A 12961-nucleotide genomic window follows, 5' to 3' on the forward strand; every position below is an offset into this window, starting at 1 on the left:
GGAAGAAACCAGCGCTTGCATAAGTCTGATCTTTGGTTTCACTACTATATTGACTAAAATATCAGCTCCATCAGCTGAACATGCTTCCCTTAAACAAGTTGACTAATTTTTTCCTGCTATCTCTTAATCATACTCACGCTTTTTAACCAATGACTTTTTAAAATCTCAATATTATCAGTGGCTTGATTCACACTCAGGCATGTCGGGACTCAGAAGTTAGCAGAGCTGCAACTGTTTGCAGTCTGCAGTGTATGGAGTCTGGAAAGCTTTTGCTCCAATGGCTCCGCCCCGGTCGATTATCAAATCAGAAGGCACGGAGTGGGGTGGGGTAGCAGGAGAGATAAGGAAGGGAGGAGTAGGAGTGAGGAAGAGAGAGTCTCTGCTGCATATGAGCCTAAATAATAAGCTCATCAAATAAATAAAAATGCAGATACTGATATCCAACAAATTCCCATTTACCGGTGCCGATAATCGGCCCACCTGATAATTGGTCGACCTCTACCCTGTGGTACACCGTTCGTGCACCACAGGGTAATACTCATTTGGGAAAGGCACTTGAACAATTTAATATATACTGTGTGTCAACCTGTAAAACAAGACGAGGCTCAACACATTGAAAAAAAAAAATCACAAAAAACAAGGGTCATGATTGTTTTTTTTTAATGCAACTTCGCAATAGAGTAACATGTATCAGTAAAATAATTTTGCATTTTAACATAAAAACAGAGTTATCCAGGGGCAAAGTACAGAACAATTTCATAATAGAAAAATCTTAAAAATACTGGAACTTTAGCTGCGCGTTTGGTCCTCAAAATGCTCTTGACTAGCAGATTTTTTGTTTAAAAAATAATTATAAAGCAAAAAGATCCACCAGATGATAATGAACTTATATTTTCCTTTTTTGTCTTTACCAGAAAGACAAATTATGTAAAACAATTAAAATAACACTTAATCCAAATTTTCTGCCTATGCATAGGAGAAAATGTTACATGTAATCTTGTTTTTATGGCTAAATAATAACATTTAAACAGGGATATTTAAAAAAGCAGATGGTAGATAATATTTTTTTCAATTTCTTTCAGTGTGAATCAACTGTGCATTTGTAAAAAAAATTAAAATCTAAACAATTGCTTTAATTTCCACTACAATTGATTTAACTCGGGGAAACTAATGCAAAATAAAAAGTAACACAAATAGCACACACACACACACACACACACACACACACACACACACACACACACACACACATACACTTACATTAAGTGAAAATTATTTTAATTACTAATTTAATAAATTAAAATTATTTTTCTGCTTTTTGTCAGGGGCGTTTCCTGACATGTTTTCTGGTTGATAAATGGTAGTTAGCAAATACAGCAACAGTGAGTGGGTGGTTTGCGGTGGCAGTGGCGGCTTGCTCTCGACTTTCAGTGTACATATTAAAAACTGCAGGTCCTTGTTTGAGGTGACGCACCTTATTTTTCTCTTGAGCTTTTCTCAGCATTGTCTCGGGGGCCAGATTAAATCCATTGTCAGGCCTTATTTAGCCCACAGCCATATGCTGATCCAACAACTGCTAAATTATTTGTTTTGGGAAAAAAAATTAACATATTTTTCTAAATTTGAAAAAAAAAAGATCAAATAAGCACAATGTTTAGCCAGTGTGGTGGGAACGTATATTTTTACACTTGCGGGGTATAACTTGGTTTTGCTGGTTCTGCAAAAATATATTTGAGTCAGACACAAAAGTAAATTACAGTAATTATCAAACTCTAAACAAATGCTGTGTAGATTAGACAGACAACAGATTTAAGAGCACAAAATTCAACGCTTTGTTTATTTGAAGGGACACTGTGTAATATTTGACCACTATACGGTGTAGTGTATCCAAAAAGCAGGAGCACATGTCACGATATAAACTACGGGGACTCATAGTGACTTAACCGTACCATTTTTCCTCTCATTTTTTTGCCCATCCTTTTACCAGGTTTTTGGTTTATAGGGGTACCCTTATGAGCAAAATGCCCGAGCCTTATAGATGAGCCTCATTTCATGTAAAATAAATACAAATTTCTCAACCTATGAGTACCGTATATTCCGGACTATAAGTCACATTTTTTTATAGTTTGTGAGTCGGAGCGACTTATACCCTGGGGAGATTTAAATGTGAAATTATATCATTGAGTTCTACATTAATATTACTGGTACTGTATAATTTAAAAACTGTACTTTCTGGGTCAGAAATGCACCAACAAAAATAGTCCTGTGTGAAATATTTTTCATGTATAAGGCACACAATTTATTGCACTTAAGAACAACGGTGACCAGATGATGAAGGTGCTGTGTCTGAGTCACATCAGGAGACTTCTCCTTCTACTGGTAAAAATGGAAACCAGTAATATCTGTTTCATTTGGGGGAGGAAAACCCCTACCCAAAAAAAACAACCTAGAGAGGGATGGGCAGCACAAGGCTGCACTTGCCCAAGACAAACCACAGCAAGTGGTTTCGAGAATGCACGGACCACGAACTGATTAATTTCACGTTATTTTCACACTAAAGTGCTAGAGTGCGCTCTAGACCTGCTGTTAATTCCAACCTTTCCCTGCAGTAGGTAGACATTTTTTGAACGAAAAGCGAAGCAAGAATTTCTCGAAATTTTTGGTCGAGAACCGATTTGTTTTAACTGAGAGGCGTTCGAAAACCGAGGTTCCACTGTAACTATTGAAACATGAATATTTTGTTTGTTTGTTTGTTTGTACATGATTCAATTGTTTGTTTGTTTGTACATGATTCAAATTGAATCTTTTCTTCCGGCGCCGTCACGAATGGCAGCCACTCCAGCAGCTCCCGTGTTATTTTCGATTGTTCTCAGCTCAGGGATGCTGCTGGAAATGTGAATTTCCCTTCGGGGATGAACAAAGTATCTATCTATCTATCTATCTATTGTTACTGATATTCAAAGGTATACCATACCGTGTTCTTTACTTTTATTTTAAATTGCCTTTCAAGATGACATGCATGTTTTTGGTGTTGGTTTTTAATCAAATAGGTTTTCCCCAAAAATGTAACTTATATATAGTTTTCTCTTCTCAATTACAAACTTTTTGGCTGATGCAACTTTTACTCCGGAGAGACTTCTCATCTCATTAGCGGCACCGCGTATCCTCAGTGGGGTTGCGGGGGTGCTGGTGCCCATCCCAGCAATCATCGGGCAGTAGGCGGGGGACACCCTGAACTGGTTGCCAGCCAATCGCAGGGCACACAGGGACAACTCGCACGCTCATTCACACCTAGGGACAATTTGGACCGGCCAATCCACATGAAATGCATGTCTTTGAAATGTGGGAGGAAACCGGAGTGCCCGGAGGAAACCCACGCAAGCACGGGGAGAGCATACAAACTCCGTACTGTAAGCGCTAACCACTGCGCCGCCGAAAAAGTCCGGAAAATACGGCACTCTGATAAGTCATGCACTTTTGCTGATAATTCAAATCTATAATGTTTATTAATGAATTACGTTATTTTTTACGACAAGGATGCACAAAATAATACACAATTTCCTTTTAACTATTTTGAATCAAGAGTTAAAGAAACAGCCAAGAAATGTATTTAGCAAAAAATCAATTTGTGATAATTTAAATAATCTTTATATAAATGTAAGGCAACCCAAAAATCAATTACTTCAGTTGTGCTCTCTAGTGTGTGTGGTCTACACGTCGTAGATATCGACGTGATCTCCTGATGTATATTTGTCCTCCAGCAGCAGCTTAACCAGCTTAGCACATGAGGCCTCACATGTGATCAGCTGGCCATCATCAAACATCTTGGAAAAAGATTGCCTTAAGCTCAAGTCCCCCGTCTGGGTTCTGGCTTCCAACTGCATTCCTGTGTCTAAAGGGCCTTTGTTAAAAGAAGAAAGAAGTGAGGAGAAAATGTCAAACTCAAAACTAAATCCACTTACAGGCTGCAACGATTATTGAAAATATAATTAGTCGACTAGGGCTGCAACCAACGATGATTTTTATAATCAATGAATCGGTCTTTTTCTTTTTTTCGATTAATCGGATTTCTTAAAAATATTATTAATTAATTTCTCTATATCAAAATATTGAAGTTATGGATAGATAGAAAAGTAGTGCACAAAACAACAAAATATTCCATGATATGAAACAACAAAAACATCCAAGTGTTTGTCAATTAACTTCACAATAAACAGAAATACATAGAAATATACGACACACTCCTGCAAATATGGAATATACTCTTTTCCTCCCACCTTATCCAAAAAATACAAAAAAAAAAAAAAAGAGCAATACAGTTCATTTTATGTGCATCACATTTTTTTTCATCCACAAAAAATACCAAAAATGTAAACCCACTTTTCAAAATGTTGTCAACAATTTTATGGGCAGGTTAAATCTTTAAATATAATAAACATTCCCAAAATGAATATGATAGATAATATGCTTAAAAATCTGCCTCTGGTGTAGAGTTTAACATGTCATTATTATTGTTATTATTATTATTACTATTCTTTCAACCTTTTTTTTCAACCTCATTTGATTTATTTTCTGTTTTGTTTTTACTGTGTATTTCTGCAGCACTTTGTTTCCTTGAAAATTGTGAACTTTGTTCCATTATGAAACAATTTAACACTACAAAGTTGAAACTTCCATATCAATTTTGTTTTCTAATGATGCAATATTCAATAAAAAAAGATTAAAAAAAAAATAGAAGATATATTTTTATATCAAAATGGTCCTGACACCCTCAGCTGGACCATAGTAGTAATGTAGCTCTCAGTGTCACTACGGAATTGTGTGCACTCTTATTTGGCATTGATTTAACATCCTCATACCTGTCAACCTGTACGGTTTTGCCGTACAAAGTACGTTTTTTATGCATTTTAAGATGAGTACGACGTACAAGGAAATCTGTACGGAAAAACGCAAAAGTGTCAATCGCATGCGTCTGCCGCCTGGGGATTTCCCATCATGCATTATTCCGAAAAAAAATAAAATAAATATGGTGTACAATTATTTTGTATTTTGTACGGGAAAATACGAGTTTGTACGGGCATGGAGCCGTGGAGGTTGACAGGTATGCATTCTTAGTGGCTCATAAATCATGAGATCTAACGAATCGATGATCTGATTAGTTGCCAACGCTTCTAATAATAGAAAATGATCAACTTGATTGATTAGTTCTTGCACCCCCATTCCCAAATATTGTCACTAGATCCATTTTTCAGACAGAAAGAGGCATCTCTACATGAATATAATCTCTGCGGAGAACTGAACATGCGCAATAGCGTGTCTTGAGTGGTGACATAAACATACGTAAATGGCAGTGTCAATATTAAGTACGTGTACCGAAACTTTTAAAGTTAGGGAGCTTTTAAGCCTGAATATTGCCAATAAAAGTACCAAATCGCACTAGCCAATGAATACATAATTAAAAAGGAAAAACCATAGATAAGTTAAATTCTGGGGGGAAATTTATTTTCTAAAATCCAACACCAAAAACATACATTTTCTCTAGAAAGAGGGGGTGTTCATTTGTATGCACAACAGGGCAAGGTTGAAATAATCAACACAGACCTAGAGCGCCCTCTTGCGGTTTAGTGTGAAAATGTGAAATGATATACCCGTTAATAATGTGTCAATAGTTCACAGATAAGTCTCACCGGGGTATAAGTCGCAGACCCGGCCAAAAATGGAAAAAAATGCAAGTTATGGTCCAGGAAATACAGTACTTGCAACGTTTGCAAAGCAGACCTTGTGTCTCACGGTAGCAGCTTAGTGATGCACGAACATTTAAAGATCACGTCAGACAGTTGAACGAGGCAGAGTCTGACTCTATGACTCTGTGAGATTCAAATAATATTCAAGCCAATATGGTTTTGATGACATAATTGTGCATTTATACGTATACATTTTGCTCTTAAGAGCTTGTGCATTATACCAGACTGTGCCCGACACACGGACTTGAAATTAAATGCAAAAAGTCCGAAAAACAAAGAAACAAACAGCATTAAAAACGAAATTTGTTAAAAGAGTTTGATTTCAAACCGTTGAGAATTGTTAGTTTCTTTGGTTACAGAGTTTGCATTTTACCACGAAATGTACTTCCTAAAATGCACACAAGATGTATTTATTTACTGTTTTACTGCTACTAACGAGCTTGTTCTTGGTTTACAGGGACAAAACGGTTTACTTGATTTGAAATTATTATTAATTCACCCGTCCCTACAAAAATGGACAGAGATTTATTTATGTATTTATGTTTCTACTGACCAAGCACTTCTAATTGGTTTTATTTATTTTTTGTACGAATCCCCAATAGGTTCAATAATGTATTTTTTATTGTTCGCATATTTGTTGCGTCTACCATCATTTTCCACATTATTAAGGAAACTTTATCCTGAATTAAAGAAAAAAATAATAAATATACGATTTTTCGACTAATCGTTTCAACAGTCGGTGTATAGTAGACTGTTAAAATAGTCGGTAGTTGCAGCCCCAACATGAATGCAAGCAAACCCCCACCTGGAGCATAGTTGAGAACACGCAAGTCCGGTTCCTCTTCTGCCAGAACCTTGAACATCATCTCCCGAGCCGCCTTGCCGGTACAGTAAAGCACCCAAGAGCGGAATGGCTTCAGGGCACATATTGACGAGATGTTGATCACACAGCGATGTAGACCCGACTGCTTGGGAAAGGCTTGCAGTACCCGTGCAGTGAGGCACAAAGCTGAGCTTACGTTGAATGTCAGGTACGACTCCACTTCGGCCATGTTGCTGAAGCTGTTGGTCAAACGGGAGACATCCCCTAGTGAGGCTGAGACAATAAAAAAGAAAACCTTAACAAATGAAACCCAATTAGCACTTACTCAGTGATCAAACAGGTTTTCTTTTGTTCACAAATCTCCTAAGCCCCTAAGTCATGTGGCACCACTGACGACGCAACTCTGGACAGCTTTTTCCACTGTTGATGGTTCCTGGCCGGGGTTTGGATTGTGGCAGCTCCAAGATATTTAAATTATGGTGACAGGTTTGAGCTCTTGGTGGTGGATAGTGATGTTTGTGACGATACCTTAGTGGTTACGTTTGTTTTTGTCCATGCTAATTTATAGACCACACTGGCTTGATGTTTTGTCCAGAAGATTGGGCAGATATCTGAAGTCCTGTTAGTTTTCTGCCAGTTAGGCAATATCATCAGCAAACCAAAGGTTAGACAAGTTATCTCACTCAATGCCAACAGTACCTTCATGTTGGTCCAGGGCTTCTGTCATGATCCTCTCAATGAAGGTGCTTGAGCACCCCTAATAACGGGCTGGTTATGCCCATAATTCGACCTATGATTTACTGTATTTATTTTTTAAAATAAAAAATTATATTGGTAAGATAGTTTATGCACTTTTGCCTTATATTCAAATCATTTTTTACTGAATAAATTTTATTTACCACTAAGAGGTACTAAATATTACACACTGTCCATTTAAATTACACATCTGCAGGGGGAAAACAAACAAGAAAAGAAAAGAAAGAAAGCATAGACTCCTTACCAGCATTATTAACCAGAATTATTCGTTCGATGTCGGGGGAAAAGGCTTCTTTGGCAGTTTGGACGATCATCTCCGGTGATTCTTTTACGGACAAATCCACCACTACGGATCGAACTTGCAGCTCGGGCTTGGCAAGCTCCGCCTGAAGAGTCTGAAGCTCGTCACCAGAACGGGCAACAAGAACCAAAACCGAGCCGGGCTCCACTAGCAAGGCCAAATTCTTTGCAAGTGCCCGGCCAAAGCCTTTAGAGGCCCCGGTGATGATGCAAAGAGCTCGGCCAAGATGCTCCATTGTGTCTGCACTGCAGCGTAAAATGAGCCAGTGCGTGGAGCTAAACGAATTTATGTGGCTGTCCAATTGTCAGATTGCCAGATTGCTTCAGGCTTAATTTCTTCTTCTTTTGTAAAGTGGGAGTGGCTTTCAGCCACTTGTTGCCGTAACGCCATCTTTTGGTTTCACGCATTATTTTACAAACCCACACAAAATATGTATTTCCCCGTATTGTATATGCCTTTTCAAAATGTGTAAGGCGTATAACAATGTTCGTACTTAGAAAAATCCTGAAAGAATAGTTTGTGTTGTTTATTTGGTAAATAAAATCGGGGAGACGTGGCTCAGTTGTAACCAGTGTCGTGCACGCTACTTTTCGAAAATAATTAGTAATAGTTACTCACTACGTCTTCCAAAAAGTAACTCAGTTAGGAACTAAAATTCTCTTCAGTAAAAGTACCCATTTCCCAGGAAAGTAACTATATCCGTTACTTTAAACAAAGTTGTAGGACTTTATGTCAAATGTACCTCACCAGCAACAGATTTTTTTACCCTTGAAATGCAACACATATAATAATAATAATAATAATAATAATAATAATCCATTATCTGCACCGCCCATCCTCAGTAGGGTCGCAGGGGTGCTGGAGCCCATCCCAGCCATCTTCGGGCAGTGGGCAGGGGACGCCCTGAACTAGTTGCCAGACAGTCGCAGGGCACACAGGGACAGACAAGTCGCTTGCTCATTCATACCTAGGGACAATTTGGACTGGCCAATTAACCTGATAATGCATGTTTTTTGGAGATGGGAGGAAACCGGAGTGCCCGGAGGAAACGCACGCAAGCACGGGGAGAACGTTCAAACGCCACACAGAAAGGCTGGTAGCTGGATTTGAACCCATGACCTCAAAACTGTGCTGCACACGTGCTGACCACTGTGCCGCCGTGCTGCCCTAATCATAATAATCATAATAATCATAATAATCATAATAATCATAATAATACTTTGTACTTTGAAGCGCCTTTCAGGACACCTATTGTCGCTGTACATATGAGTAGGACACAACATTAAACGAAAAGTAAAACAAGAGTAAAACAAGAAGCATGGCCGCTATTGGTGTGTGAGTGTGTGTGTGTGAATGGGTAAGTGTGAAGCACATTGTAAAGCGCTTTGGGAGGTCTTCATTGACTTGAAAAGCCCTTTATAAATGCAGACCATTTACCAATAAAACACATTATAGTTAAAAGGGGCGATGTGTGAGGCATATGGTCAAGAATAGGCAAGTATGAGTAAACATCCATCCATCCATTATCTGCACAGCTAATCCTCAGTGGAGTTCCAGGGGGTGCTGGAGCCCATCCCACCCGTTTTCAGGCACTGGGCAATTATTGGTTAGATTACCCCGTTAATGTAACAATGTACTTTTTGTTGTTGATTTATTTAACTACTGACTTACTTGTGAATATTTTTCCCATTGAGTAAAAAATACAATGCACCTGTTTTCTAATCTGCATGCTTACAATTTATGAGAATAGTATGTTCAAGTAAAGTAGACACCTGAAAAAAACCCACACAAATACCGGAATAGCGTGTTTCCACTCTTAGACTTCCTTCCACAGATAATTGAAATTATTGTACAACCTTTTCAGTAGAACCCAGACTGGCTAATCTATAAAAAAGAAAAAAAAAATCTCCAGTGTCACATTCCACTTTATTTGTCCAACTGTTTGATGACAGACTCCAGCTTTCTTGAAGTGGTAGACCACAATTTATTCTCTTATTAAAAAATGGATTGAGTAAGACCTTTGCACTGTCCTATTTTAAGTCATTTGACTTCTTAAGCTTATGCATATTGGGAAACCGGAACAATTAGCTCTCAAGAAAGTGTTTTTTTTAACAATAATTGGTTCCAAAGAAAACAAAAAAGAAATTAGTCCCCACCAAAATAAACAAAGTATCAAATCAATAAACAGGATGTCAAGAAGAACTAGACAATTCCCGCGGCAATTGTAAGAGTTGTGATTGATCTGGAAGATGATCCCGGCATGTATATATAACCCCGATTGTTAGCATTATGATTTAGCATAAAAATTTTAACTCAGAGAGATGTTTCTGTCATTTTTTACTTGGTTCTGTGGGGGGACTCCGCCCCCCCCCCCACCCCCCTGGTACTGGCAAGTTCATTTGAGATGGGCCCACAACCGTTAACAACAAGGATATGCCTTGTGGAGGTCTAAAAATCACATTCATGGTAATAACGTAGTAATAACACTGTTATTACACGTTAGCATCACTTTCTAGCATGTACTCATTAGCATAACTTATCAACATGAGGCCATTAGCATAATTTGTAAATATGAAGTCTTTAAAATATTGCCATTACCAACATTTTTTAGTATAAAGAAGTTAGCATTTAGCCATTAGCATCACTTTTTAGTATGTAACCATTAGCATAAATCATTAACATGAACCATTAGCATAATTTGTAAATATGAAGTTGCTACGCCAGCCCAAAAATAGCGGCACACATAGCTGTTAGCATCCTGTCGCTAGCATCCACTATTTGGAAATCACCATTTACTCATGGTTAAAGGTAATGTGGGTCGGGCCCCCTCAAGCCACCCTGGACAGTCCCTGCTTAGTCCCTACTACCCTCTGGAAAAGCCCTCGTTTCCATGACTACCAATAGAAATGAATGGGCCCATGTATTCCGGACGGGAGATTCTCAAAACCCATTATTCCGAATGGGGAGTTTTTTTTTGGTCTCGTATCGAAAATCTGTATTGTCGCAGGAGAGTCCTGATTCGGACGGAATTTTTGGTATATGAATCGTTGGGCTACTCCAAAAGCTCTGGGAGGAGAGGCCCGTCAAAATTTGGCGGAAGAAGATAGATATAATATTAATAACTAGACAATTCCCGCGGCAATTGTAAGAGTTGTTAATTATCTGGGAGATGTTGGTAGAGAACCGGTAGCATTGAGTTGTTAGAATTATGAGTTAGCATAAAGTTTTTAACTCAGAGAGATGTATTTGTAATTTTTAACTTGGTTTTGTGGGGGGACTCCGCCCCCCCACACACCCCCGGTACTGGCAAGTTCATTTCAGATGGGCCCATAATCGTTAGCAACAAGGATATGCCTTGTGGAGGTCTAAAACTCACATTCATGGTAATAACATAGTAATAACACTGTTATTACACTTTAAAAACATTTAAAATATACATGTTCAAATAGACTGGGCGGTTCGATTTGAATTGGTCCACCCGGAATCCATTGAGCCTATTCATTTTGCATGTGGCCATTAGCATAAATTTTTAGCATGAAGCAGTTAGCATTTAACCATTAGCATCACTTTTAAGCCTGTATCCATTAGCATAACTCATCAACATGTAGCCATTAGCATAGTTTGTAAATATGAAGTTGTTAAAATAAAGCCATCACCAAAATTTTTTAGCATGAAGCAGTTAGCATTTAGCCGCTAGCATCACTTTTTAATATGTATCCATTAGCAAAACTCATCAACATGAGTCCATTAGCATAGTTTGTAAATATGAAGTTGTTAAAATAAAGCCATCACCAAAAATTTTTAGCATGAAGCAGTTAGCATTTAGCCGCTAGCATCACTTTTTAATATGTATCCATTAGCAAAACTCATCAACATGAGTCCATTAGCATAGTTTGTAAATATGAAGTTGTTAAAATAAAGCCATCACCAAAAAATTTTAGCATAAAGAAGTTAGCATTTAGCCGTTAGCATCACTTTTTAGTATGTATCCATTAGCATAACTCATTGACACGATCCATTAGCATAATTTGTAAATATGAAGTTGTTACAATATAGCCATTCCCCAAATTTTTGGGCATGAAGAAGTTAGCATTGCCCACAGTGTTTACAGCTAGCTTGCGCTAATACTTGGGCTGGCTGTGCCAGCCCAACCCATTGCGGACAGTGTTTACAGCTAGCTTGCGCTAATACTTGGGCTGGCTGTGCCAGCCCAACCCATTGCGGACAGTGTTCACAGCTAGCTTGCAGCTAGCTAATACTTGGGCCAGCCCAACTCGTCACCAATAGTTTCTAGAGCTAGCATGAGTAAGCATAGCTTCAACCTCTCATCGCTAATACTTGGGCTGGCTATGCCAGCCCAACACCTTGCTAGCGGCACACATAGCTGTTAGCATCCTCTCGCTAGCATCCACTCTTTGGGATTCACCATTTACCCATGGTTTAAGGTAATGTGGGTCGGGCCCCCTCAAGCCACCCTGGATAGTCCCTGCTTAGTCCCTACTAACCTCTGAAAAAGCCCTCGTTTCCATGACTACCAATAGAAATGAATGGGCCCATGTATTCCGGATTGGAGATTCTCAAAACCCATTATTCCGGATGGGGACTTTTTTTGGAGACTCGTATCGCTTATCCGTATCGTCGCAGGGAAGTCCTGATCGGGCCGGAATTTTTGGTATATGAATCGTTGGGCTACTCCAAAAGCTCTGGGAGAAGAGGCCCGTCAAAATTCGGCGGAAGAAGATAGATATAATAATATTATTTAATAAGATCTCGGAGGATTATAATAGTTTCGCAGGCACAACTACATTGCCCTGTGCTTACAGCACTTGGCCATGTAGTTGTGCCTTGCCGAAGCAATCACAACTAATAATCATGGACTCAACTGAACTCCTGGCAGATACAACATAAACGAGGGCACAAAGTGACTCAGGAAAAGGACTCTACCATATTATTTTGTGCAGGCAAAAAATTCCGGAGACGAAAATATAGTCATTAAATCTTTCAGGGATGTAGTGCAACATTTGAAGACAGTGATTACCATTCTATATTTGAATGTTCACAGATACTGTGAACAACAAAGGCCCTGTGCCTGATGCCTAGCACCCGCCTTGCAAGCCACTTCCAACAGTGTCACGTTCCTGCAATCAGGTTACTGTGTCTTGTAGGTTCCCTCACTGTGTCCTCTCTATCTCTCTCAACTAACATCATTTGGTCACTTCCAGGTTAAATTTTTCTTCTCATTGATGCGGTCCTGATTTCCCTCCTATAACAACTCTCCTTCATCACTATTTAAACACTGTGCTCCCTTTCCTCTGTGCTAATTTGTTGCCTACCCAA

At 38.8% G+C, this 12961-nt stretch overlaps 1 protein-coding gene across 1 annotated transcript; it reads right to left on the bottom strand.

The window, feature by feature from the left end:
- Positions 1-643: 643 nt before the first annotated feature.
- spra (sepiapterin reductase a) lies at positions 644-7956 on the bottom strand. Its single transcript, XM_088319897.1, has 3 exons — positions 7568-7956; positions 6550-6840; positions 644-3901 (listed from the first exon to the last, which is right to left on the bottom strand). The coding sequence occupies exons 1-3, from the start codon at positions 7857-7859 to the stop codon at positions 3711-3713; spliced, it is 774 nt and encodes a 257-aa protein (XP_088176023.1). The 5' UTR covers positions 7860-7956; the 3' UTR covers positions 644-3710.
- Positions 7957-12961: the final 5005 nt, after the last annotated feature.

This window comes from Urocampus carinirostris, chromosome 16 (assembly GCF_059441175.1).
Source record: "Urocampus carinirostris isolate Australia breed hairy pipefish chromosome 16, RoL_Ucar_1.0, whole genome shotgun sequence".
NCBI classification, from domain to species: domain Eukaryota; kingdom Metazoa; phylum Chordata; class Actinopteri; order Syngnathiformes; family Syngnathidae; genus Urocampus; species Urocampus carinirostris.